General features: G+C 47.5%; 8 protein-coding genes across 8 annotated transcripts; 4 read left to right on the top strand and 4 right to left on the bottom strand.

Annotated features, from left to right (window-relative positions):
• Nucleotides 1–1,463: 1,463 nt before the first annotated feature.
• Nucleotides 1,464–3,045, top strand: epoA-2 (putative epoxide hydrolase; the record flags this gene model as incomplete). Its single annotated transcript, XM_036639157.1, has 7 exons — nt 1,464–1,681; nt 1,736–1,884; nt 1,934–2,215; nt 2,282–2,390; nt 2,520–2,640; nt 2,695–2,907; nt 2,965–3,045. The coding sequence occupies 7 exons, from the start codon at nt 1,464–1,466 to the stop codon at nt 3,043–3,045; spliced, it is 1,173 nt and encodes a 390-aa protein (XP_036496598.1).
• A 3,074-nt stretch (nt 3,046–6,119) lies between these two features.
• On the top strand, nt 6,120–6,491 carry CGCS363_v007307 (uncharacterized protein; the record flags this gene model as incomplete). Its single annotated transcript, XM_036639156.1, has 1 exon — nt 6,120–6,491. The coding sequence occupies one exon, from the start codon at nt 6,120–6,122 to the stop codon at nt 6,489–6,491; it is 372 nt and encodes a 123-aa protein (XP_036496597.1).
• Nucleotides 6,492–7,316: 825 nt separating this feature from the next.
• On the bottom strand, nt 7,317–9,105 carry CGCS363_v007306 (uncharacterized protein; the record flags this gene model as incomplete). Its single annotated transcript, XM_036639155.1, has 3 exons — nt 7,317–8,291; nt 8,343–8,728; nt 8,802–9,105. 3 exons carry the CDS (start codon nt 9,103–9,105, stop codon nt 7,317–7,319), a joined length of 1,665 nt encoding a protein of 554 aa, XP_036496596.1.
• Nucleotides 9,106–9,633: 528 nt separating this feature from the next.
• Nucleotides 9,634–10,080, bottom strand: CGCS363_v007305 (uncharacterized protein; the record flags this gene model as incomplete). Its single annotated transcript, XM_036639154.1, has 1 exon — nt 9,634–10,080. The coding sequence occupies one exon, from the start codon at nt 10,078–10,080 to the stop codon at nt 9,634–9,636; it is 447 nt and encodes a 148-aa protein (XP_036496595.1).
• Nucleotides 10,081–19,494: 9,414 nt separating this feature from the next.
• CGCS363_v007304 (uncharacterized protein) lies at nt 19,495–21,487 on the top strand (the record flags this gene model as incomplete). The annotated part of the gene is made up of 3 exons (XM_036639153.1): nt 19,495–19,610; nt 19,687–20,846; nt 20,907–21,487. The coding sequence occupies 3 exons, from the start codon at nt 19,495–19,497 to the stop codon at nt 21,485–21,487; spliced, it is 1,857 nt and encodes a 618-aa protein (XP_036496594.1).
• Nucleotides 21,488–21,935: 448 nt separating this feature from the next.
• Nucleotides 21,936–23,899, top strand: afoB (Efflux pump afoB; the record flags this gene model as incomplete). Its single annotated transcript, XM_036639152.1, has 5 exons — nt 21,936–22,307; nt 22,369–22,639; nt 22,712–23,215; nt 23,271–23,431; nt 23,489–23,899. 5 exons carry the CDS (start codon nt 21,936–21,938, stop codon nt 23,897–23,899), a joined length of 1,719 nt encoding a protein of 572 aa, XP_036496593.1.
• A 210-nt stretch (nt 23,900–24,109) lies between these two features.
• CGCS363_v007302 (uncharacterized protein) lies at nt 24,110–25,276 on the bottom strand (the record flags this gene model as incomplete). Its single annotated transcript, XM_036639151.1, has 1 exon — nt 24,110–25,276. One exon carries the CDS (start codon nt 25,274–25,276, stop codon nt 24,110–24,112), a length of 1,167 nt encoding a protein of 388 aa, XP_036496592.1.
• A 590-nt stretch (nt 25,277–25,866) lies between these two features.
• CGCS363_v007301 (uncharacterized protein) lies at nt 25,867–26,864 on the bottom strand (the record flags this gene model as incomplete). Its single annotated transcript, XM_036639150.1, has 3 exons — nt 25,867–25,936; nt 26,019–26,546; nt 26,614–26,864. 3 exons carry the CDS (start codon nt 26,862–26,864, stop codon nt 25,867–25,869), a joined length of 849 nt encoding a protein of 282 aa, XP_036496591.1.
• Nucleotides 26,865–27,799: the final 935 nt, after the last annotated feature.

Below are 27,799 nucleotides of genomic sequence, written 5' to 3'. Positions count from 1 at the left end.
ATGGTGTGTTGTAAGATTGATTGTTGGCTGGTTGAATGGGTGTCTGAGTTTCATTTATTCGTGAAGGGCTCCGAACTTCTTATAAGATTTGAAACTTTCTGAGGCAAACGATCTGCTTCTGTCAATATCGTGAAGAGGTAGCCGACAACGTCATAGCCACAGATCTGACGATGTAACTCGTAAGCTTAATCTCCGATGCATCGTCCTCGGACTTCAAAAACTCCTCTTGCCACAACGCCTTCCTTCCATTTGTCTTCTGGAACGCAAACATAGAAGTATAATGGCCTTTCAATTGAGCGGCACCTGCGTGAGAGTGCGAGAACAACGCATTCCAGCCCCAGCAGCCACAGAGACTAAGGTACGTTGATGGCTTAGCGCTTTGATTCCCTTAGGCTCTTCCCCAGGCTGAGAGTGCACCGGAGAGAACCGGAGAGATTCTGGCCCCGGGCCATCATATATGCAGTCTACAACGCCAAAAGAAAAACGGCTGCGTCCGGATATCCCCAGGGCAAACTAGGCTCTTCACCTCGCTAAAGTGCCACTGCATGAATGCAAGCCATATAGAACTCCGAAACATCGCTCCTCCATTCATTGTTCCTGGTTCTCAAGTATTTTGATGCATCTTTTGATGAAGCCGCCATGTCCCTCTTCGAGGTAGTAGTCAAGTTGCATCACCAAGAAAGTCACGATGCGCGTTGCGGACTGCACAGCCTCGCAGCCCTGGCTGAAGCAGCCTCTTTGAAGCAGCCTGGTCGGATGTTACCGGACACATGTCATCTGCGGATTATATTCCGTACAATTTGGTGCATATGTAAGCTCTATGGTGGTAGAAACCTCCTAGAATTCTCAACTTCGCATGCCATCCTGTTCTAGTCGATATGTTACAATCAACGAGGCATACATTCACTACTTCAAATTAGGATACATGATAATCAAGCCCTGAGTTGTTTAAACTCCCAAGTGCATAAAGAAATCCAGAGGGCATCAAAATTCAATACATAAATCAACTATTTCTTCACATTTATTTGTTCATTCACGTATTTATTTTTTGGGGAAAAAATCATTCTCTTTCCCCCGCCTTGTGTATTTGATGTCCGACTTATTAAAGTCCCCGCCCCGGACATCATTCATCCAACCATCTCGTAAGAGACATTTTCCTGACGCCCTCAGACTTTCAAGCAAATATGCCAATCAAAGGCAACGGCCAATGAAAACATGAAACAAAAAATGATCAGCACTGCATTGTACTTTTCAAGCTTGCCTCCCTCGTGCCACCGCAAACCAAAAGTCCCAATCCATGGCTTGGGATGATGTGTCAGCAAAGTCAACCACGCCCTTGTTACAACCTCAATGACATCAACCTCGCTCGTCCTTGAAACCACAAAAAGCCCAAGATCCCAACCCAGACATTCCTCTCTCCGATATCAATATTTCCTGCTACCATTTCATATACAGAAGCAATCATGTCCGACTACGCTCAACCCCCACACACCCCCACCCTCGAAACCTCGCCCTTCCGCCTCTCCACGCCACCGGAAGAGCTGCAAGAACTGCGCGACCTCGTGCGCCTGTCGAAGCTCGGGCCAAGGACGTACGAGAATTCATCTGCGGGCGGGAAGTACGGGATCGAGTATGAGTGGATGGCTGAGGCGAAGGAACGCTGGGCGGAGGGGTTTGACTGGTGAGCATTAACCCTTTACGTCGTGTGTGAAACCTCGTCTAAGAGTGCGAGTAGGACGGTTATTGAGACTCGTGTGAACGAGCACCCCAACTTCAAGGCCAAAGTCGTCGACGACGACGGGGCTACGTACACCGTCCACTTCCTCGGCCTCTTTTCGCAAAAGAAGGATGCGATCCCGTTGATGTGCATCCACGGATGGCCGGGTGAGTACTCACCACTTCGCAGATCACCATCTCAACTAAGTATGCACAGGCAGCTTCCTCGAATTCATCGGCTTCCTCTCAGCCTTGAAGACCAAGTACACCCCCGAGGACCTCCCCTACCACGTCATCATCCCGTCCCTCCCAGGCTACGCCTTCTCCGACTCCCCGCCGGTAGACAGGGACTGGGTGCTGCAGGACTCTGCGCGGCTGCTGCACAAGCTCATGGCCGGGCTGGGATTCGAGGGCGGGTACGCCGTGCAGGGCGGCGATATTGGGAGCTACACGGCGCGGATCATGGCGCGCACGTATGACTCCTGCAAGGCGCTTCATCGTGAGAGACTTCCCTTACTAAACTGTGATTGATGATCATCAGCTGAGCTGAACATCAATTACCTAGTGAACTTTTGCGCCATGACGTGTCCCGAGGAAGCAGCAGACACGCCGCTCGAAGAGTATGAGCGAGAAGCCCTAGAGAGGAGCGACAAGTTTGTCAAGTTTGGCACCGCGTATGTAATGGAGCATGCGACGAGGACTGCTACGATCGGGTTTGTGTTGTCGTCGAGCCCTCTGGCGCTGCTTGCTTGGTATTCCCACCCCCTTCATATTGACGGACGTCTTACTGATTAGCTGGGCAGGATTGGTGAGAAATTCCTCACGTGGACGCACGAAACCCCCTCCATGGACGAGATACTCGCCTCAGTCACGCTGTACTGGCTCACCCAGACCTTCCCCCGCGGGATCTACCCGTATCGACAGGTACGTCATCCCCCAACATGGTCGTGTTTTCAGTGAGTGGCTGACCCGTAGCAGGAAGTTATCGACGACACGCGCGGGTCCATGACCGACGCGGAGTGTCGGCGGGTGATCAAGGACGGCGCGAAGCGGTACATGTTCCACCCGGACCCGGAGTACTACTGCGAGAAGCCGATGGGGTACTCGTGGTTCCCGTACGAGATTGTGCCGGTGCCGAAGGCGTGGGCGGCGACGACGGGGAATCTGGTCTGGTACCGGCCGCATGACAAGGTGCGTTTATGCATGTGGGCTTCCTGGACTTGTGGAACGGTTTGCTGACTGCGACAGGGTGGGCATTTTGCTGCGTATGAGCAGCCAGAGGCTCTGCTGGGTGATGTCGAAGACTTCTTGAAGCAGGTCTGGGTGTAGACAGCCGGGAGGCGGATGTGAGAGCGTTGGGTTTCCAGGGAGGAGTCTTAGACTTGATGATGGAATATGCGTACACCTATCCCACGGTGTAAACAGTCACGTAGACAGGTAGACACTAAGCATTATGAATTATTGAAGAGTCCTTCATGCAAAGGAGACCGGCCTCTCCTTCTGGAAGGTCGAGCAACGCAAGTCTTGGCATAAAATGAACCCAGGTATTCGGGAGCATCCACATGGTTGCGGCCCGACGTGAGGTGATGCGCTAAGCTGTGGATTGAAATCACGATGCGGTCACGGACCTTTGGTTTGCGGTAACGAAATGAGGGCATGGGGCGCGTGTGCAAGATCTATCTTTGTGCAGTGGACCGATGATGATCAGCGTCGCCTGCTCGTGCCGTCCAGCGATCGCCTCAGCATGAGACCGTGAGAGTGATGATCAAATGGAGAATCTGACGTCTGTTCATGCGGGCAGAGACATTTCTCTTACTTGACGAGCGGCAGACCGACGGCGGAAAAGGGTGATCAGACTGGAATTCGTAAGCGGCATGCATTCAAGCTTATTGAACAAGCAAGCAAAGATGCTTGAAAATGGTACGAAAAAATCGATAGCTTGTGCAGAGGCCTTGCAGTGGTTGACCCGACGGCAAACATTTAATGTCGGTTAATAACAAGTTTTCCCCGGCGTGGTCGACTCGGGGCAGTGATGGATGGGGCGGGGAGGTCGGGCGGGTGGCTCCAGGAAGAAACCCCTGCGAGCCCACAGGTCGCAGTTCACTTCCCAGTGAGCCCACCGATGGCCGTGGCAGCGATGTAACGCCGAGTGCGAAGGTTCAGGAGGTTATCCGTAACCCTGAAGTGGCGGCGGGGCTTACACGAGATTTTCCCACAGTTTTTTCTGCCGGGGAATTGAGAGAAGACGGTTGATGCTGACGGTGGGAGGCGACACAACACGGATTTCCAGCGGCTGGCATTTGCGCTGTTTTGGAGACAGGAATGGACGGGGGCCCAGATCGGTCGTGGTGTGCAGAATGCAGACTGATGCAGGACTAAAAAAGATCGCGGGGCATTCCAGGCTTGATCGACGCGGAGGATGTTTGTGTCACCCGTCGAGTCGTGGATTGTGGTAGGCTGAAGGCGAGAATAAAGCATTGCAGCTGGAGACTTGCCCAACGGGCCGAAACGGGCTGAGCCACAAAAGAAACGACAATGGCGTTTTGAACGGGCGAAGAAGAATTAAATCTGGGGCGCGACGGTTGAAGAAAACAAAGGGGACGAAACGTTGGTGAAGAAGCGGGAAAAAAGAAAGGAACAAACTCGACAAAGAAGGACCCAACGGTGGAAGGTGCAGCTGAAGCCTCAAGAGCACGCAACAACTGTTGGATAACGCCTGCCTCCCCTCGCAGGCGGAACTCGTGGGACAATGCAGCTAACGACTCGGTCGAGCCCACTCAAAGGGGAACAGCAGCCGGAGCAGAGGGCAGGAAGCAGCAGCCGTGTCCGGGGGCCAGCAGGAAAGAGCACATGGCCGAGCAAGGAAGCCGTCCAATGCCGTGGGCGGGATTGCACGAGAGTACTCCACACAATGTGGATACTTCACAGGTAATGTGGATATGGGTGGAGATGCATTCGACGCCACGGCCCAAAGGGGAAACGATGGGCAGGGACTGACAGGGAAGGAACGAGGCATGAACCAGTCCGTCGGGGGACCGTCCCAAGCGTGCCTTCCATCCCAGACGAACCAATGGGCGGCTGTGGCTTCCCTCCAGAAGGTGGGAAAGAGCCATGCAGAGCCATGCGCCTGCAGCTGTCGACTGGTCCAGAAACCCACCCACCTGTGGATGTGGATGTGGACACTCAGTGTGCTGCGCTGATTTGGCTGTTGGTGCAGCAGGTGCAGGTGAGAGTCTCCATCCATGTCACTTTGTTCCTTCCATTCCTTCTTACCTCAAGGTACGACGGGAAGTACCTACCTCAGGTACGGTGTTGTTGCTCTTGCTGCTTGTGCTACTGCTGCGGGAGCGAGTCGCCAACCTTGGAAACTGCAACACACTTCCACTTCCACTGCTCCTACCTTACGGAGTACCTTACGTTACCGCTGGCCGAATCCTTCTTTTTCGTCTTCTTCTTCCCTCCCCCTCCTTTTCTTTGCATCTGCATCTGCACCTGTCTGCACCTGCGTCGACATCTTCCACCACTCACTCTCACCCAATCTTTTCCCGCTTCCCTTGTCATTCCTTGAAACCCCCCAACAGCCAAGCCGCCGTCAATCATCCAGTCCACCCCGATTCAGTCGAGTCGACTACAGATACGGATACCTCATACACACAGACACACACAGATAGAGTCCGAGTTCCAGCCACGCGCTGCAAATACCTCACTCACCCTACCCTCGCTCAATACCACCACCAACCACCAGTCCACCACCCACCTCACGGTACCGTACCTTTACCTTACGGATACCGCACCAAACCAGACCAGGTCCAGATCCAGTCCCGGTCAAGTCCAGTCCGGCCCATTCGCTCGCTCGTTCTCTCTGTCTTTTAATACATTACCACCTCGAGGCCTCGAAACCCGGTGTTTCGACCTCCTCTCGTCCCCTCCCTCTCTCTTCCACTCTCGCACTGCCCGCAACACAGACATCACCGTCTGCCACCCGCATCGTCCGTTCTCTCTCTCGACGAGTCTGAGCACCCGCCCCAATCAATTCCCGACGCGGCATCCCAACGCAAACGAACCAGGAAAAAGGGGGAGACACCCTGACCGGCTACTTCGCATCCATCAGAGACATCTGTGTCACAACCTTGCGACAGTCATTCCACGCATTCCACCCGCCGCGATAAGCTTTTCGTCCGATCAATTCGCCCTTCCTACTTTACCTCCTGCATCTGCCACCGACCACAGACTCCGTCCTTCCACCTCTGTCATCTGTTGTACTACGCAGTCCTCACCACCACGCAATTGAGTTTGGACACTCCCGCCGTCAATCGCACCTTACCACCGCACGAACCTCAGGAAGGCACATTAATCCACCACAAACACCACTGTTGCAGTCGCAACAGCACAAATCATTCAAAATGGCTCCCGGCATCATCGAACGCATCCAGCAAAAGATCGAGCTCTTCCGTCTCGAGCAGCGCTACACTCGTCGCCGCCATCGTCGATCCACCTTCATGTCCAACGCTGTCTACGTCGACGGCGAGTACGTCTACCAGACCCCCAACTCTACTGGTTCCTCCTCGTCCGGCAGCACCAGCAGCAAGGGCGTCAACGCCCTCCACCACGCAGAGCCCATCTCTCCCACCGTCGCCCCGTCACAGACCGAGCCCAGCAAGAAGCGATTGAGCCGCTTCTCCTCCATGCCCGGCTTCGGCTCAGTCTCAACCAAGCAGAGCCCAACCCAGGACTGGCGGACAAGCAACATTACTGTCGACGAGGTCAGGCGGTAGAAGCCCATTGCCGAAAAGCGTTGGACGAATGAAACTAAAAAGGTGGACGATACTCGGGTCAGGACGGCGACCCATGACACGGCGACATGACAACACTCGGGGCTAGTCTTCGAGGTGCGACGACATTGCTGGAAAAGCAATTGGCACATTGCTCTTACGACTCTCCTCGGTCACGTCTCTACAGCGGCGCATTGCAACTGCATTGGGGGTGCCTGTTCTTGATCTTATTTTTTTATGTTTGGGAAGACCTCAGTAGACCTCAGCGGTCGATGCCGCGTCGCATAACTGCACACGGCACCCCAAATCACCAGATGTCGCGACGACGACGACACTGGATCTTGCTTGTCTGGATACACTACACCGACTTGTAATTTTGACTGTTGCTCGGGATACCCACCGGCATACCGGCGTTTAGCACGCATTTTTCTCTTGTACATATCCAAAAGGATTATATGATTACTTCCACCATACTCTTGCTTGCCTCTGTTTTTCGTGATTGCTGACGTTAATTGCAAGGGCGCACAGGGGATGTGCAGGAATGAGATTGAAATTGCAAACGCTGAAGCCGTTCCGTGTCTCAGACTTTTGGAGCCGTGTCGGCAATGATCGGCCTTGCGTTTGCTCAGCCACGCCGCCCACGCGACGTGTGCGGCAGGCACCTTGAATGATCTTCCCGGATGCACCAGCGACACTAGGCAGTTTGACCTAATGTTTCCCGCAGGCGTGTGACCCATATAGACCCTTGCGGGGATGAGCAGTCCCAAGCTCCCGCAAGTGCTTGGGACGATGTTGGGTTAACCTTGGTATTCTTTGACAGAGTCTTGATCACATCAAGAACAGGGGTGCCCCGTCGAAGAGGGCGTCCCAAGACGTCGGCTCGTGGCCGTTTCTATGCGCTTGGCTCAACTTCTCCACGAGACGGGCACCGTCTATCATGCTGACCGTGCCCAGCTCTTCGCCGATGGACTGCATTCCCGAGCACAGGTACCCGGCGGCTTCGTCGTCGCGACGGACGAGCGCGGCTTGGATACCGCCGACCACCATCGGCCAAATGACGAATTTGTGCAGCAAACCGGCGCTGGTTGCGGGAGGATCCGATTTGAGGTCTTGGGGTTCCCGTCGTGGGGCTCTTTGGTCGAAGAGGATGCGAATAGAAAACATCAGTGCTTCATACGCTGCCGCCTCCCTAGAGACAAGGGACGACATTGACTCTTGGGAGGATGCGACAGCTCTCCGAGACGTCTCGCCTAGTCCCGCCAGGCTATTGATGGCGTACAAGACCGTGGCATTCAAGAAAGCAGTCATCAGGGCTATCCACGCTGTCCTCGTCTCGACGTCTTCACTCAACCTGCCGGGCGCCAGCCAGACGGTGGCATTGGTCGCGACTTCAGCAGCCCAGGCATCGGGCAACGCAGCGTTGAGGAACTGCAGCACTGCCAACAGGCCTTGCGTGCGCGATTCCGCCGACGGGAGAAGAAGATTCTCTGCGCGCAACATATTGATTTGGTTGATAGTCCTGGCCAGCCCGTTCGGCATAAGCGTCCACGGGTTGGCAATATCAACCATGCTCTCGTCGAAGATCATCGCGTAGGGTGCGTACCGCGAGAGAACAGTCTTTGCTGACGCCTCTGTCAGCCAGGTCGTCGACATGCCGAATATGTCCACGACGGCGACTTGTTGCAAGACGCGGCAGAGGTCCGTACTTGCCTTGGCTAGGACCTCCATGCCGCCTTGCGCGGCTATTAAGCTCCATGCACCGTGGATGTGAGCCTGCCACGGCGCGTATGCCGAGTACTGGATCTGTTCATAGGTCAGTAATACGACAGTGAAGAAGATATTGGGAAATCGAACCTGTGATGACAGCATCAACATGATGCCAAGCAAAATCTCCGGTCCCGGCCCGGCGCTGTTCTGGTCGGACTGGTGCTTCCCGAGTTCCTCGCTCAGCGCCCTGATCGCAGCTGCTTGCGACGCAAAGTGCACGCTCTTGAAATCCCCCGCCGCCATGAGCTCCGAAATGTCCGACCCGTCAGGCGCCGGGACCGCGGACCGGAGGGCCCCGGGGCTAACTCGTGCCACTCCCGCCGGCTCCCCGCTGACGAACCTATGCAGCGCCGCTATCGAAATGTACGATTTGCGCACATACTCCGCCAACTCCCCGATCTCACTCGGCGAGATCTGGTACGGACTCCGCTCCGTCGCGTACGGCACCAAATCCGGTGCTACATGTAAATTATCTGTGCAAACCCATCAACTCCGTCCCGGCGGGATGTGATCAAGATAGGTAGGTAGGGAAGGAAGAATACCCACAATACTCAATCGCATCCGCCGCAATGCGCAACTCCACCTCGGACCGCACGCTCCGCGGCGCGCGGCACACGATGCCCATCACGCTCTCGCGCCCGAGGCCCGCCTTCTCGTGGGCCCCGTTCTCGCGCACGCGCACGATGCCGTGGGACGTGAGGAGGAGTGGGTTGCGCCAGGCGATGGGCCGGGTTGGGGCGTAGCCGGGGCAGGAGACGGAGGCGAGGGCGCATTTGCGGCAGGAGGGGAGGGAGGAGTCGCAGCGCAGGCGGCGTTTGCGGCAGCGCCAGCATTGGGGGCCGAGACTCATTGTGGATGGGACGCCACGGGGGGTGGCGGTGCGGGTGGGATGAGGATGAGATGGGAGAGAGAGATAGGAAGAGGGAGGAGGGAGAGGTAGGTGGACGGGGCTGCGATGGCCGAGACGGAGGGGGTGGAGGGGAAGCTTATCGGCAGTTGGGACGCGGGACGGCGATGTCGGCCCCCGATGGCCCGGGCGTGGGGGGCGGGGGGTGCCGGTTTCCGGAAGTTTAGCGACGACGTTCAGATGACGGGCTGTAAGTTGTAACAGCAAATCAACGCAAACCCATATTGATAGTTGCCAATATTGAAGATTCATGTTAACGACTGAATACGTTTCTGAACTACTTTGGATTGCAGTCTGGTGACCATCAAAAAGTATGACCCATTCCCAATAATCAATACCTTTCACAAGACGTGAATGCGCAGAGATTTCAAACGGTTGCTTCTAGTCCTTTTGGCCGTGGTTTCAGGAAGCCTGGATCTAAGGCTCGCTCTCGTGCTGCTTCTTCCCCCTCTTTCTCCTACAAGTCATTAGTCACTGATCCAAATCTGGGAAAAGAGCTTGGGCATACTCGCTGATCTCCTTCGCCTCCGCGGCACCAGCCATAGCGCCTCTCATGGTGCTCAGGATACCCCCGCCGAGGAGATGTGCGGTCAGGCCACCGGTTGTGGCGCCGATGATGCCGGCGCGGCTTGATTTGTCTTCTTGGACTGGTTGAGGGGGGTTCTGGTGGGAATATTGGTAGGGAGGTGGATTGGAGAGTTGAGAGTGTTGATGGGGAGGTTGAGGGGAGCAGGTGTAGGTGGGTTGAGCGTTGGCCTGAGGTGGTGTCAAAGATGTGTTCTTGTTGGAAGAGGGCCCGCGGGGGCAAAGCGGATTGGAAACTTCTCGCAGAGAATTGTCAATAATAGTTGCCCTGCTTGGGCAACTACAAATCCGGAATAGGCGCTTAACGTTGCTCTGGGGAACTTTCTTTCCCATTGTTAGAGTTTGAAAAGTGGGAGGCCCATTAATGAAAACAAACTATGTCTTCATTCTAGAGTAATAACAAACCCCTTTCTCTTACTGTCCTAAAGTTTCACAGCAACCTTTCTCGTTCTACTCCCGTCTCCTACATACGGTCTACTACTTCGTACCATTTCTAGGAGGAACCGAAGTACTAGATTTCCAATCCCTCAGGTCCGCTTCCAGTTCTATGCAATTCCTCTTGAGCCAGTCTAAAATCTGAGACCAATTATCGTCGGCTTCGCGTACCCGCTTCCTTGTAGTCCGAATAAGACGGTCACCTGAGTCATAAGCTTGACAAAGCCTCTTGACATCGACATCCCGGCGAATACCAAGGGCTTTGACAGCCTCCACATTACCAGCCCGTACAGCTTCGCATAGCGGGGTATCGCCATTATCTGTCTCATCTGGCCGGATCGAGGGTGCGCTCAACACCAATTGCATGAGGTCGTATCCAGCAAACTTCGCTAGCGAGTGTAATGGTGTTACGTCTTTGTGGAGCGTGTTGAAATACTCGCTAGGGAGCTTTGATATAATGAGCCGGGCTATGTCGCTATTCCCCCCGGCGTGTATCAACGCGGTCCTGCCTTGTACATCGCCCAGTGTGAGGTTGATTCTAGGGTGAGCCAATAAAGACCGCACGACGTCGAGATTTCCAGACTCTGCAGCCAGCATGAGAGGAGTTTCGAACTTCCGATTCCGAGCGTTGATGAATTGTTGATCCTCAGAGTGGGCGGCGAGCATATAATCGATCATTTCTTTGTGCCCATTTCTGGCTGCAATATGCAGCGGCAGCTGGCGGCCGTCGCCTGGTATCCTTTGCGGCGTTTTGCTTTTGTTGCACTTCAATAACTCACGATAGCAATCAACGGATCCAACCGATGCTGCATGGTGGAAAGCGTTGAAGCCTGCCCGCGTGCGTTTGCAGACTTGATTGGGATTATGTTCAACAAGGGCTCGCACGATCCGCGGTTTGTCGCACAACACTGCAGCATGCAGTAGTGAATGCAACTCAGAGTCCGCTGCTTCGACGTCGATAAGATGGCTAAGATGGAAGCAATCAACAGAATCGTCGGCGGCGTTCCAAATCTCAGTGACTTTGCGAATTGGAAAGAAGACACCGTTGTCAGACGAACTTTCGTTGGCGATGACGTTGCGAACCCAGTTTCGAACCACATGCTGCTTGAAATCTTCAGCCACAACAAGACTTATAGAGGCTGGGTACAAGAATAGTTTGGGCTTAAGCTGAAAAACGTAATCAGGGCCGAGAGCGAAACTTGTATGCCGGGTTGTCCATTGATCGTGAAGCTGAGACACTAAATTTGCTAGAGGCTTGAAGTCGCAAAATCCATGATCTTGGATGTCAAGTTTGAGTCTTCGAATGAGATGGCAAATTTGCATCCCGAGTGGCAACCTGGCCAGAGATTCTTCGGAGATCGCAGACTGTCTGGGGATGATCAATTCCTCGCCGAGAGCCTCATGAGCGTTTTCGCACAGTATCCGGTCGGCCATTGGAAGAATTCCTGAGTGCCGGCGGTCGTACAGAACCTGCCTGATGCGTTTAACAAGTTGTTCTAACCATGCACTCAGCTTATCGGCACTTTCTGCGAAATAACTGATAGGCTTGCGGCCAGTCCCTGACAGAGTAAGATTTCTGAGGTATGAGCCCGTCTGAGCAAGGAACGACCGCTCATGATTCAGCAATTGCACGAAGATGACCAGGTTGGTTCTAGGTAAACCTTGTAAGCTGGAAAGATCAAGACAAATGTGATAAATTAAGTTCTGCTTCCTCGCAGCTGCAGAGAACTTACAAGTCGGCGCAGTTCCAGTTTGCATCACCACCCTTAAAATGGAGCTCAGTAGATCCCTCGCCTGTCTCGCCTCGAACTCCTGTGGGTTGAATTTGCTGGAGTGTAATTTCCAAATCTGATGGTAAAGGCGACATTGGCGACATTGTCTTTCTCGATTGTTGTTTGACCTCTCCTGGTGAGCATTGAAAACCTTTGCTCTTGCATCGCTCGCATGTTTGCGGCCAGAGACGAGGCTGTGGACTACACTCATTTGCGTTTGCCTTACCCGAAACCCCTGTCAGTGCGCGATTTATTACCCCTCCACGCCACTTTTGCCCATTCGTACATACTAATACTAAAAACGCATTAATTAACGCGAATTATCGTATAAATTGATTATTAATAGCTTCAGAAAAGCCTTTTTTCGCTAGAATCTATATTCTATCCTTTTTTTTATCCTTATAGAGTTAACTCCTCTTAAGTATATATATTAAAGTATTATAGGGGGCTAAAACTATTACTAAGTATATTAATTTAAAGCTTATAATATTATTATTATTTATCTAGCTAGTATTATTAGTAAATTAATATATATTATTATAAAATCTAAGTATAAATTAACTATTAGTATTATTAATAAAACTCTTTTTACTATATAATACTTATAGGATTATATCTTATCTTCTAGTAGTAAAGTACTTTTAATATATTAATACTAAAGATCTTATTACTAAACCTATCTAGTAATATAAAGTATATATAATATAGCCTTTTTACTATCTATCCTCTTTATTAGTATTATATTTAATTAAAATTATACTAATATTATAAAGTAAATAATACTAAAGCTATTAAGTAGTAAATAATAAACTTAGCTAAAAGAGTTACTACTTATACCTTATTTTAATAATAAGTTAATTATAAAGCTTATTAAGTATAATATCTTAATAGTTTAAATTTATTATTAATAATAAGAAGTATTTAGAGATATACTAAAACTATATTAACTAATAGGTTCTAAGTATTATAAAATAATACTAATTTATAAAGAAGTAATCTTTAAACTCTTATATAATAAAACTAATTATTACTTTAATAAAGTTTAAAGTTTTCTTATAAAAAAGTTTAATTTATCTATATTTATATTAATAATCTCTTACTACTTTAAAAAAATATAGTAGAAGAAGAAGAAGATTTAATATATTACCTAATAATAAAACTAAGCTATATAAGAAGTATATATTATATTAATCTATAACTATACTACTAATATATTTATTTTTATTAATAAGAGTAATATTAATTATTAAAGTAATACTAAATATATAAACTAAGCGCTAAAAAGTATAAAACTATTAAAGTAAAGTATTATAAAAAGAGGTATATAGTATTATATTTTACTAACTCTCACTATTAATAGTTTTCTTAATTATATTATTTATCTTAGATATATAGATACTAATAGCTTCTTATTCTAGATTAAGAACTTTATACTACTAAAAATAAAAAAGTTTCTTAGTTTAAAGTTAGTTTTAGTTATAAATAATATAATATAGTATAACTAGAAGTAGTTAGAGGATATTTATTAATAATATAGTATTAAGTTATAGTATTTACCTATATACTTATTAGATTTTAACCTTATTAAAGCATTCTTTAATAACCTTAAAAACTACTTATAGAAGTAATATATAAAGTATAAATAGATTAAGGTAATAAACACTTTCTTTATAAACTTTCTTTATAATTATACCCTTAAAATAGCTTAAAATATTAACGCTATCTTATATTACTTTTATTACTATAGTATTTATATTAAAAAAGATAGAGATATTAATAGAGAGGAGAGTTTACTATAAAGTTAAGTTTATAGCTATAGTTATATTTAACTTTAATACTATTAAAAGCCTTCTTACTTAAAAGAACGTAATATTAATATAAAATAAAATAATTTAATCTTAATAGTTAGTTAGCTTTATAATATTTTAATTATAATATATTTCTCTTTAGCTATAGTATTAGAGGTATATCCTATTTATTAGATAAATTACTATTAGTTATTAAAGTTAAGATCTTTATATTTATATAAAGAAGTAGGAAAAAAACCCTTTCTACTTATTAAAGCTTACTATTATTATTATTATTAAGTAATTAAGTAAGAGAAGTAGTAAGAGAGTAAATATTATTAGTTACTTTAATTAGAAGGTCTTATTTAATAGTATTAGCTAGAAGTATTATATTATTTAGAAGTATTATATTATCTACTTAAAAATCTATTAGTTTTTAATATTATAAAGAGGTAAGTATAAATTATAGTTAGTTATTAAATCTATAATATTTTGCTTAATTAGGAATTATTTAATTTTACTTCTAATTATCTTTATAATACTTATAGGGATATTATTCTTATTAAACTAATTAGTTAGTGCTTTTTAAAGGGATTTAAGTTAGAAATAAGCCTATAGAATAACGTTAAGAGTAATAAAGAGATTAGTATCCTATTTAGTATCCTTAGTCCTTTCTATTCTTTATAGATACTTTAGATATTTATAGAGAAGTTATAGTATAAGCTTAATCTAAGGAATAAATAGAGAGGAGGATAAAATTAGTAAATCCTATTTCTTAGTATATAATAGTATTAATAGCAATCTTATTAGTAGTAATATTAATAATAATAACTAAATAGGAGCATAATAATTATAATAAAGATAAGTTAGTAGTATAAAGTTATAAAATAGCAATAATAATAATATATTAACTTAGTTTATAATATAGAGGTTAAAAGAAAGTAGATTAAGCTTACTAATACTACCTCTACTACTTCTATTACTATTTACCCTTAGTGTAACCTTACTTTATAGCTTAGATTTACTCTTATAAAAGTAGTTATTATAGTATGAAGTTATATTAATAATAATATTCTCTAGAAGTTTATTAATAGTTATTTCTCTATTAGCTATAGCTTCTACTTAAGCTATAATATATTATTTATAGATCTAAAGATAAATAAGTAGGCTTAATAAAGTAAAAGGATAAGTAATATAGTAGTTACTAATAATATTATTATAATTATTAAAATATTTAACTCTTAACTTATACCTATAGAGGGCTTAGATTACTTAGTATATATCTTAGGTCTTTTTCTACTTTAACTTACTAATTAATAATAAGTTACTCTATTACTTTTATTAATATAATAGTCTATTAGTATTACTAAGCTTAATAAGAATAAACTTAATAAAGTTATTATTTTAATATAAAGTTTATAAAGTTATACTAAGTTATAAAAGCGTCTTAATAGAGTTTTAAAGTAGTATTACTCTAACTAAGGGGGTTATTTAAGTAGAACCTATATTAGATAGCACTAGAGATAACTACTAAAACTTATAATAATAACTTATAAAGACTAATATATATTAGTTAAGTAGTTTTAATATAGTAAGAGTAATAATCTTAACCTATAATAACTTATTCTTCCTCTTATTATTCTTAATAATATTACTAATCTATCCTTAATACTTAAATAGCTATAAGTTTTAGTTATTAAGCTTTTAGTAATTAATATAGAATATCTTTTTAAAGAATATAGCTTAATAATTTATACTAAAGAGGAAAATAACTTAAGTAGAGTTAAATATAAAAAAGTAATTATAGTGTTATAAAGTATACTTATAGTAGAAGTTTCTAATTATATTATAGATAATATATTTAGCCTAATTATCTATATTCTCTTATTTAATCTCCCTAACCTTAATATCTAGTTATATCTTAATATTATTCCTAAAAATCTTAATCTTTATATAAACTTAAAGTTCTATAAAAAGTAATAATAATAGTAATAATTATAATAGAGGTAATAATAAATACTTATTAAATAAGTTATCCTCTTTAGTAGTAAGATTAATTAATAGCTTTATAATAATCTTAATAATAGCCTTAATAGTAGCCTTAATAATAATATTAGTATTATTAATTTTTAGCTATTATATCTCTTTAACCTTATTAGTGCTATTATTTATTACCTCTAGTATTAATAAGTTATACTACTTATTTATAAAGTTTATTTATAGCTAAAGCTATTAAGTAATAATTTTAATTATAGTTTTATATATATTACTATTAGTATAAAACCCTCTTCTTCTTATATTTACCCTACTTTAAAAGTTCTAACTACTACTATACTCTTTATTAATTAAGCTAGCTTTATTTCTCTTAAAACTAATAGAGGACTTTACTATCCTTTTTATAGTTAGCTAGAAGCTTCTTATTATAGCTATCTTATTAAAAATAATATATTTTAAGTTAGATTAAAATTAATATAGTATAAGCTCTCTTTTATAATCTTTTTCTTAGAGAATTAAAGTAAGTAAAAAGGATTTTTATATTACTAGTTTTATTAGTAGAAATCCTAATTTTAGGGAGATATTCTTACTTCTATATAATACTACTAGCTTTAATAACTACGCTAGTTATATAGAGACTATATTATTATTATCCTACTTTAGTATTATAATATTATACTTATATTACGCTCTAAATAGTATTAAAAAGCCTAAATTACGTTAAAAAGCGCGTTAATTAACGTCGGTAGCGTTATTATTAATAGTAAAAAGTGGCGTAGAGGGGCAATAAATCGCGCACTAACAGGGGTTTCGGGTAAGGCAAACGCAAATGAGTGTGCACTAACGAAAAGATTATTAGCCCCACCTTCAAGGACTAGGTAAGTATTCAAGCGCCCTTACCTTCACCTTATCACGGCGGCATCGTGCACACTTTTTATTGTCTAGCTTTCTTGGGGGCTTTCCCTGTTTCTGCGACTTGGCTAGTACAATCGTAGGCATGTGGTGGAATTCTGCTGATGTCTCCTGGGCGGCCCATGGCGTCTCTGGTTCTGGCCAACTAGGCTGTGTCGCCGCAGCTGAGGGAGTCCCGCCAAAAGTCCCAGTGGCATGTGGCATTTGCAGGGGATGTGATTCAAAGTAATACATTGTAGAGAACAGCTCCTAGGTGTGTGAGCAGTTGATTTCTTCGCAAGGCTGGCAACATTGAAAGTCGAGAGCAGATAACTGCGATGGCCGAAGTGCGACGACAATGCGCGGAACGTGCTCCTGAAGTAATTAAGCCACTGTTCTGCCCCAGCTACTAGAGGCAGCATGCAACCCGTTCTTTTTGGACAAGTTAAAGGGGACGGGTTGGAGATCGATTGGTTGTCGCACTTCGACAAAGTGAAGTGTCGTTGCCACCCTGGGTAACTCAGCTCGTGGCCTGCAGCTGCGTCTGGGTTTGGAAGAGGCGGTGTTCCATATGCATGCAACCAAACGGCATGCACCGGCTTCCATGCCGGCGTCATGGGTGGCAGATCTACATGTACTATCGCATCTTCGTCGCACTGGCAGAATGGGTCCTCATGTACTGCAAGACTGCCTGACAAGTGATGACCAACAACCAATGACAGAAGTAACAAAATATCGCACTTATCGCACTTTAATCTTAGCTCCTCGCATACCATCACCCCTGTCTCTTGGTCTTACATGCTGCAATAGTTGGCCTGGTGTTAACCACATCGCATATTCCCTCTTCGCGCCTGCTTACTTACTTGCTGCAGCAGGCTGAACAAATTACATCGCACTCTATCGCACTTAGCTTTGAGCACTGGAAGCCCCCTGAGTTTTGTGATCCTTGCACTGAACATCACTCACACCGACCCGACCCCTCGTCCCGGAAGTCTGCTTTTCGATGCCGTACAAGAGGCTAGATCCCTCCAGCCAACCCGTTGATCCTCATGTTTGTCCTTGGCCCCCGCTCCTCTGACGTGTAATAACTGAGTGCGATCAAATGCGATCGATTGCGGAAGCGTGCCTCATATTCCGCTCGGTAAAATGATTGCGACATTGAGACCTGGTGGCGTGCAGCCTGACGGGACGACTCCAACTTGCCAACGTGGTTGGTACCCCTGGTAGTTCTTACCGGCTCCCTACGATTGGCTCCGCACGGTGGCATGTCACCTATGGGACTGTCGGGCGTCTAGTTCTCGGTGTCCTTCTCCACACCAGAAAAATGAAGCTGAGGCCATCGCATTTCTATCGCACTGCAGTTTGGCGATATTTCCTACGTCCCGCGGAGGCAACGGCGCCCGTAACTGCTTGACCGGGCAAGTTTACAGCACCCCGAAACAGAGAAGCAGGGTGGACCTCCATATTCGGAACAAGACGCATCGCCTTGCTGCTTTTTACTAATAAATGTTTCCAATCCTCACTTCTATCTCTACCATCTGGCACTTCCTTCCCGCGAAAGCGTCGCTTGCCTCTGCTTCCTCATTTTTCCCTTTCACAGATACAGCCTCTTCAGTCAGTAACTTGCTAGTTCTGGTGGCAGTTCACTTCGTCCACAACTGTTCGACTTAGTCTGCAACAGTGAATTGATCCCGGAAGCACGGGGGACTCCCATATCAAGATCAAGTCGTGTTGCTTGTTGGTCCCTTTGTGACCAGTACACTTGATCCTCAATATTCAAGTCAGAGTACTTCAACCAAAATGATCATCCCCACCGCCAACCTTACCATAACACCGGATCCAATCTCGACCGCCGTGTCGCAACCCACAGGGATCACCTCAGCATCATCGTTTTCCTCTCTCGGCATCAATGAAATCCTTACAATCGCCTTCGGCATCGTCGCATCGCTTACCGCAGTCATGGCCGTAATGCTCGCTTGCATGCAACTCAAGCGGACTCGCTTGCCTCGACCAGCTGAGATGCGGCGGACCCACGTCAGCAACGGCATGGAGCTACGGCACCTTCGGAGAAACGCTCGGGCTTCTTCGGCGCCCCCTTCACCGGGCCGTAACTCAATAGGTTCCACTCTTCCGGGAAACAATCAGATAAGAAATGGGTAAGCCCCGTGTCCCGCGCCACGTGCACTGTACCGCGCTCGTTTTTAAATCCTGCTGACATTGGCTCGTTTAAGCAGAGCAACGATGTAATTTGATTGAACCGCATGCACGCACGACTAGCACGACGATTGACAGAATGTTGGGGAATTATTTGATCCGAAGCATGAAGTTATGAGTTCAAAGAACAGTTTTGCTGTGAGCAACTCTTAGTTCTCAATGGATAGGCGCGATGTTGAGCCTAGAATATGGCGGCTACAGCAGTGAAGCATTTGTTTAGATAAGAAGGTATATGTACACTTGTGTTGCATTAGGATGGATGTGATGTTAGATTGGGATGGTTGAATTGAATTGACTCCTCCTTCTCCTGCTGCAAGTTGGCTTGAATATGGATGGGGTAATCGAATGGGAATCGCAGCCGGCTGAAATGCACTGCCACCGCGAGCGCTAACAGATTCGACAACCCTAGCCTCGACAGCTATCGACATGAACCTGAGCAATTCCATGTCAGACGCTGCCATCGACCAATGTGGACAAGCCCTTTGCCCAGGCTGGCGTCCCGCATGCGCCTCTTATTACTAATACCAGCCCCTGTTACTTGGATGCGCCTGAGCTGATTCTCCGATCATTCGGATTACGGACTCTGAAATCCGTTCTGACACCAAAGTTCCATGAGGAATTGCCTGAGATTGCTTTCTTCACCATTACCAAGCATGGAGAAACGACGAAGGGCAACTGGTCACGCAGCACCGTACGGACAGTCATGCACGAGCTGCTTCAAGTCCAAGTGCAAATGCATCTTGCGCGCCGATGGCGATGGATGTGAAAGGTTAGTGCGTGCATCACCCCTTCATGGGACGCCCAGAGATGGGATGAAGTCGGCATCTTGGTAACACGACGCACAGATGTCACCGTCTCAAAAAGCCGTGTCACCCTGGCGATTCAATCCGACGACAAGCCGCCGACAATACCCAGAGAGCAAACGCGCGGATTGCGGACCTCGAGGGCAAACTGTCGAGTCTCGTATCGCTGCTACAAGAGCGCAATGTTATCGACAAGGACGCATCGGCGACGTCTGACACCGGAGCAGGCTATGATGAGCCGGAGTTGAGAGAGGCAGATGAAAGCGGCGGGCTAGATAACAACACAGCTCGCGATCTAAATTTCCAAGAACAGGACGATGAGCCCCAGTATACCGCCTCCGTGCTCTCACCTCCACTTACTGGATCACCCGGTACACAGATAGCGCCCACCCCAATGACCGCGGTATCGGGGCCATCGACCGATGCAAGCGCTGAAGACTTCGAGCGCTTCCGGTCACTGATGCTTCCGAATTTCCCCTTCATCTGCTTTCCATCCGACAAATCTTTCGAGAAGCTACAAAACGAACGTCCTCTCCTTTGCGAAGCAATCCGGTGCGTGGCCCCTCCGTCGGCGAGCGAGAAGCGGACGCGCGCACGTAAGCTGAAGCACACTTTCGGCGTGATGATATTTCATGAAGAGAAAGCCTCCAGCAAACACGCGTCTATGGATCTTCTCCTAGGGCTTTTGGTATACATCGCGTGGGGATGGGATCACGTTCTTTCAGGGTGCAGCTTGACAAGGCTCATGACTTTTGCCACGACTTTGGTCGGGGAAATGCGTTTGGACAAACCTGAAAGACGACAGTTGAATCAAACGCAATTCTTCGCCCCAGGGATTCAAGATAAAGACATCGACAAAAGCGGCATGACAACCACCCAGATCCTGGAGTCTCAGCGTGCAGTTCTAGGTTGTTTCGCTCTCAGCTCTGCCGTATCAGCCTATTTCGGCGAGACGGAGCCGCTGAAATGGACGTCCCAGATGAGCGAGGGCCTGGCCGTTCTGGAAGCTCATCAGGAGTTATCTGACAAAGCTTTGGTTTTCCAAGTGCGTCTTCAGCTGCTAGCCACCAGAAGCGCACAATTCGACCCCCAGGCTTCAATGACTGGACTGCCATCTGCAGCTGTCTTGGAGGGACAAATGTTTTTGTCACAGCTACAAGACATCAGGGCATCTATGGAGTCAGAAAACCTTCCTAAACAAGGTGATTATAACTCAAAGCCCCCCCTTTTGTTTTGTAGCAAACGCTGACCATGAGCTTCAGGTGTACTCCAGGCTCACACACACTACACCGAACTCCGCATCCTCGAAGCAGGATCACAAATTCGACCCCACGAGCCTACGGAGATGTGTCCCGGACCTTTAACCAACATGACGGCTCTCCCAAGCGACAGCGTCTTTTGTCTCTGGAAAGCAGAGCTCGCCGTTAACGCCTGCGCGAGGGCCCTCCTGTGTCTACCCGCCTCCGCCTTTCTCGGCGCATCGTTCATACAGTCAATCCAGTGGTCTCACCTAGCCAACTGTATTGCCATACTTTGCCATCTCGCCAAATCTTATCACGACTCTGGCGCGGATCCTGCTGTAGAGAGGGCCATCGGCGAGCTTCCCGGTGTTCTGGATCGCTTGGCTGATAAGTTGAATGCAGCTACTGCCGAAGCTGGGGAAAACGGTGCTGACGATGTGCTTACACAAGTCGCGCATGGGATGCGCGAGTTTCGTTATTCGATCGACGTTGAGGCGCACAGTTCTGGGGTAGAATCTGGGTCGGGTACTGCCATCTCAACGGTGCCATTCCGAAATCCTGGGGCGTGGTTGGGTCACATCTGGGATGATTTGAGTTCATAAACATAGTATTTCTAGATAATTAATGAGGTTTTACTTTCTATAAAATCAAAAAGTCATAATCATTGACAGTTGATTGAATACCTAAGGTAGGCAGTAGTGAGTTTTCAACAAGGGCTCCAGACGTAGGTGGGCCTTGGCAGACCGGATTTCAGAATCCGGCCCGGATGACAGTCGGTGAGACTTCACACCCGTTGTGCCCCTTTCGTCCCGCAACGCCCTACCGGGCAGACTCAAGGCCGAAATTCAGCTGATAAATGCAATAAGGAAGGAGAAAATGGAGGAATGTCGCAGATTAGCGGAAATTCGAATCACTCGCCCGCAAATCCTGTCCGAGATAGCATACTTATAAAGATGGCCTCCCGGCGGCCCGTATTTTGGCTTTACTATCCATCACAAGCTAAACATATCGCAAGAATTATTGGGCTAAACGACTTATTTTTCCATTAAAATGGCCGTCTCATCTTCCGACTCAACCAGGCCACCGAAGGCTTCTGTTACTGATCAGCAACCGCCAGAAACTTTGACCGACACCTCTCAGCAACAATCGGATGCCGAGAAAAGTGGATTGGACGGTCACACGGAGCCTGAAGATGCACCGAACTATCCAAGCGGTATCAAAAGGGCCCTGATAATTCTCCCACTCACCATGGCCTACTTCCTCCTTTTTCTCGACCTAGCCATTGTTTCAACCGCGACCCCGGCGATCACCTCGCGCTTCAACTCCCTCATAGACGTGGGCTGGTACGGTGGCGCATACCAACTGGGGAGCTCTGCGCTGCAGCCTTTGAGCGGCAAGATCTATCAGCATTTCTCTGCGAAGGTGAGACGTCCGAGGCCCTGGAGCGTACCCCATTCTGCGGACCATTAACAATGCTGCACAGTGGTCTTTTCTCGCCTTCTTTGCCATATTCGAAATTGGTTCGCTGATATGTGCCATTGCGACATCTTCATCTATGTTCATTGTCGGAAGGACTATTGCTGGTGCAGGATCCTCGGGTCTCGCTAATGGCGCCTTGACGATCATCTCCTGCATCATGCCCACCCGAGAACAAGCGAAGTTCTTGGGCCTCAACATGGGTATTGGTCAGCTTGGCCTGGCTTTGGGACCTGTGGTCGGCGGATTGTTTACGGAATATGTCTCATGGCGCTGGTGTAAGTCTTACTGCAGTGACCTCGAACCCCTTACATTGGATCAGTCTACAGACACTGACGCATTTGATCCAGGCTTCTACATCAATTTGCCGGTCGGTGTCCCAGTCTTTGGGCTCATCCTCTTGTTCCGTATTCCCGACGCCGAGCCCAAGCTCCCAGTCCGACAAGTTCTTGGGACGGCGGTCAAATCCTTGGATCTTCCCGGCTTCCTGCTCATCAGCCCGGCGGCCGTCATGTTTCTACTTGGACTACAATATGGAGGCAACCAACATCCTTGGGGCAGTTCGGTTGTCATCGGGCTTCTTGTCGGCGCCGGAGTCACCTTCATCTTGTTTCTCGTCTGGGAGCACCGCCAGGGCGACGCGGCCATGGTGCCATTCGCTATGCTAAGGCATCGTATCATCTGGTCCGCAGCAGGAAACCTGTTCTTCCTGCTCTCAGCTATTCTTGTTGGCGATTTCTATCTTTCGATATACTTCCAGGCTATCATGAACGACTCGCCTTTCATGAGTGGAGTTCATTTATTGCCGACTACTCTTGGAATGGTCCTGTTCACCATGATTTCAGGTGTTATGAGTACGGTTCCAAAGTCACAACTGTCGATAGTGCCGGGCTGACTTCGTGTCCTTAGTTGAAATGCTCGGCTACTACCTTCCTTGGGTAGTGAGTGGAAGTTCAATCACGGCCATCGGCTATGGGCTCTTATCGACTTTGAGTCCGACAACTCCTGCCGCGAAGTGGATCGGGTACCAAGTATTTTATGGGGTGGGAAGTGGTGCAATGGCATCGTCTGTAAGTCTGCTGACTCTACACGTCTTGATTGAATAATGCTTACCAGGTTGTGTGCAGGCCTACATCGCTGTTCAGAATCTCGTCCCGGCCCCTCAGATCCCTGTCGCCATGGCCATCATCATCTTCATGCAGAACATCGGTGGAGCCATCACTCTTCTTGCCGCAAACTCCGTCTTCAGCAATTCTTTGAGAAAGGAATTACAGGAGCGGGTCGCCTTGATTGGCATCGAGCCCGATGTGATTATCAATGCTGGAGCGAGCTCCGTGCGCAAGCTCGTTTCGGGCGACCAACTCCGCCACACACTGCAGGCCTACAGTAACAGTGTTGACAAGGTCATGTATCTGGGCGTTGCAGTCAGTATCGCTACCTTTGCGTTTGCGTGGGGTCTTGGATGGAAGGACATTCGAGTTGAAAAGAAACTGAAGGCCATTAGGTCCGAGGCAGATGGAGAACAGTCACTGAAGTAAGGAATGGAGGTTTCGGCATGTGCTACCCGTGTAAAAACCCAACCACCAAATTGATACGAAGCTACTATCAGACTGATAGAGTATACAAGCTCATCAAATGGAGCAGAATCAATCGACATTTACTGATCCTGAGACGGAAAATGATCTCCACGGGGTATTACAATAGCCCCGGTGTCGACGTAGTATTTGAAGGAAAAACATGTTTGGCGGTTAATGAGGCCCAACTGGACGGAAATCGAAGTATCCTGGACAAGCATTAAGGCGTAGCGGAGGCCCCATGGTAGGTGGAAAGCCTGGGACTGAAGGTCGCAAATATGGCGTGAAGTCGAAGCAATTCTTCGTGCAATGCCTGAACATGATAACTGGCTTGAACTTTGGCATAGCATCGAGTTCGGCCATAACCCACGGATGACTATTGTTCCAATGTCGGCCTTTCAAGTTGATCCTGGCAGGGTCGAAGATTTCCACATCTGCCGGTGGCTCCCAGAGCAGCTGCTTCGGACCTTGTATGCGGGCCCAACTCTCGGTGTATCTGTAAAACAGCCAAAGATCGCAGACATCTTCGCGCCATGTATGCACTTGATGCTCGAACGCATCTCTGTTCAATATCTCGCGGAACAAGATCTCAGATTCACCGTCCCCGACACCATGTCCGATAAAAGGCAGCCCATCCTCCCATAGGCGGTGCATCCTTTCCAAAGTCTTGTGATCGAAGGGACTCACCAGCCTTATCGGACTGTCGAATAGATGTTTTCCGTCGACCAGTTGGGCTGGAGCGTGTATGTTGAAACTCATTAAGCAGACAAAACACTCTTTGAGAGACCCCAACAGCTGTAAATGTTGGACCCATCTCTGGCGAAGAAAAGGTTTTCCATGGTAGTCGCGCTCTAGGCCGTTGAAGAAGGTCTCAAACAACAAGAGCTCATTCGTGATCGAGACACTCTTTGCGAATTGAGCGCAGGCTTTCAGAGAGGGTACCGGGCTTGGCTCGTCCTCGATGGCAGTTACCGAGTCATATTTTAGGTCCCAGTTCAGGTGAACAATATCTTGATGTTGAAACCATTGTCCTGTGATCTTGTTGAAGGTGTCGTTGGCCTGAGTGGGGTGAAGCCTTTTATCCAGATAGCATCCATTCTCCTGGACGACCTGACGGGCTTCTCGGCACACTCTGCCGACCGCTGGTGGCCCGCCATTGCGGCGCGAAGCATTGCGCATGTCACATAATCGCTGATTTGACAGCCAATGTGACAGGCTTTGTTGGCGCGTTGAGTAAGGCGCGTCGAGTTCTGTGACATGGTCGGTGGGAATGGAAAACTGCCATATCTTGAGGCGCAGCTCTGGAGGTAGCTGTTGGAAAACGGTGAACTGGGTTGCCATCCTGGAAAAAGGAGTCAGGCAATTGCACAAGTGATTGATGGTTGATTGCTGGTCCGGTATGAAAATAAACACAGAGTATGCTTTCGATATTGTAGTCCGAGGAGACAGGAAATCGTATAGATATTTTTTCTTCAGTTTAAAGGGTGGGAGAGGGCGTATTTGAAAGTGCTTAGATATTCGCGGCATGAGAAATGGCCTCACCCAGGGTACATGTCAATTTGACAAGGGTTCCATGGTTGCCTGGGCCGGTGGATACAGCATACCGCTCCACTCATTTGGCCTAGCCACGGTCTTTTGATCACAGGCCCTTTGTCGTTTCCACCGTCTCACGCTGCGAGATTGACTTAGAGGGAAGAAAAGAAATTGCAATGCTGACGTTTTCAGAAAGCATACTAAGAGATACACTTGAAGCACAAGAGGAAGATCTGCGGTGGAAGTGGCTGTAGGTTGTGCACCTCCATGATTTGAGTTTACTTCGCCAAAAACACCAACTAGCTACTACTTGAAAGTACATGAGAGTCAAGGGACTGAAAGAGATGTACACATATTATATCGTGGCGGGTTTTGACAAGAAAAAACAGAATGAGCCCTTATGCTGGACAATAGTTTGCCAACGTGGTCTTCGAATTGCTCTGCAGCCTGTCCAGCTGCTGAATGACACTGTGATAGATGAACAAATTCTTGTCAGTTTTCAGCGATTCAATGAAGAAATTTTGCGGTATATTCACCGAAAACAACTTACCTCGTATGGCTTGCAGATTGGGCGCTCTTTGAAGTATCCACAAGATGGATGTACGAGGCGCCGTTCATCCCGCTGTTCGGGAGAATCTGTACCGGGTCCAGCTCCGTCCACGTGGTTCTGCCATCAACTGACGAAGTGACAGTCTTAGTGAATGGCGTGTGGCCAGCCTGAGTGAAACCGTTCTTAACGTTGCTGAGTTCCTTGTCCCACTCGTCGGCCTCACGCATCTCTTTGTGACCCTCGACAGAAGTCACGAAACCTTTCCAAATGTCCGAGGTGCCACTCCACGCGTCAATGTCGACACTCGTATGTTGCAGAATTAATTGGCGAAGATAAACGATGTTTGCATCCAGGGACTTGATCATATCGTCAAATCTGTAGTTCGCTTTGGGGTCGGTGTACTTCGCTGGGAAGAGCTTAGTGGGGGCCTGCTGTACAGAATAAACCTTCTCTCCCAGGTTGGCCTGAATTGCCTGAACAGCCTTGAGGGGATCAGGCAGATCTCCTAGACCTCGACCGTCAACAGTTCTGTCAATAAGTATCAGTCGTATGCAATACCACATGTATACGGAAGAATGAGTGCCTCTCAACGTACCCAATCGTCCACTGAGTGACTGGATAGTTCTTCGACGTCCTTTGCACATATTGAGCAAATTCATCAAAGGAGCAGTAGTTGTTGTTGCTCGACACACACGGAGCGAAGGCTTGCACGCCGGGACCAACGACAGCAAAATGTAGCCGATACGTGTAGTACCACATTACCATTTGCCATGGACTGGCTCTGGTCGACGCGCAAACCCCCGCAGCCAAGTGAAGGAGAGCCCAGAAAACGATGGAGGGCTTCATGATGAGGATTGTCCGCGCCACTTTCGTTCACCTTAGGGAAAAGACAATTTGGGTGTAAAGGTCTCGCTTACGAAGAAGAAGATATCGAGACCGATTTGTTTGAGTAATTACACTCTGACAAGAAGATGGAGAAAGTATCAGAGCACATCATGCAATATTCCAACGAGGGTGCCAGGACGTAGATAACCTCTTCTCTTGACTCCATTTTCTGAGCTGAAAGATTTTCCTCGGCTGCTGTGAAGCTGCTAGTGTCATTGCACTTCTGCGACCCGGATGCTTGCAGGATTCGACTACTGTTCTCGCCCATGCAGGGACCGATGCAACTTTCGCTATCACACGATATCACGGTAAGGATCACGGCGTTATTGTGGATAGGACTTTGGTAAGATTTGGATGCCTAGACAGAGGTTGATCCTTTCCCAATATCTGAAGTTCTCACCAGACCCTGCTTTTCAGCTTCATTGATCCTGATGGTAGTGGTCAAGTCGGCTAAATCGGCAACAAGCCAGATAGCCCAACATCTTCTAATTTCCCTCCGGACTTCAGAACTCGGCTGCCTGGCTTCGCATGCCAATGCAAAGATTTTATTGCCGCATCCAACGTTGCTATCCGGTGGTGTTCGGAGCGTTGCGTCGCATTTTGGAACTTTGGTGAAGATATTGGTCGGGGATATCAGCGCTTGGGAGAAAAGGGACGACGCACCGGATGAAAGTGGATCTTCGAACGCTAAGCTTTTGATATCGAGGACCCTGCGATCAGGTGGGGGTATTCCAACTTAGCACACATGAACAAACTCATGACAGGGCTAAGCGATATCATTTGGCACCTGAAGAATTGCGGCAGGGGCCGCAGGACGGCAAGGCAGCCGTTTAAACGTTCTGGACCTGCAGCAGGCTGCCAAGTCGGTTCGAATCGAGCTCCTTCGGCCCACGTGG

The sequence above is a fragment of the Colletotrichum siamense genome (assembly GCF_013390195.1).
Source record: "Colletotrichum siamense strain Cg363 chromosome Unknown KSG_Cg363_contig04, whole genome shotgun sequence".
Classification (NCBI taxonomy): domain Eukaryota; kingdom Fungi; phylum Ascomycota; class Sordariomycetes; order Glomerellales; family Glomerellaceae; genus Colletotrichum; species Colletotrichum siamense.
The sequence above is the reverse complement of the archived record's forward strand: the minus strand, read 5'-3'. Positions and strand labels throughout refer to the sequence as shown.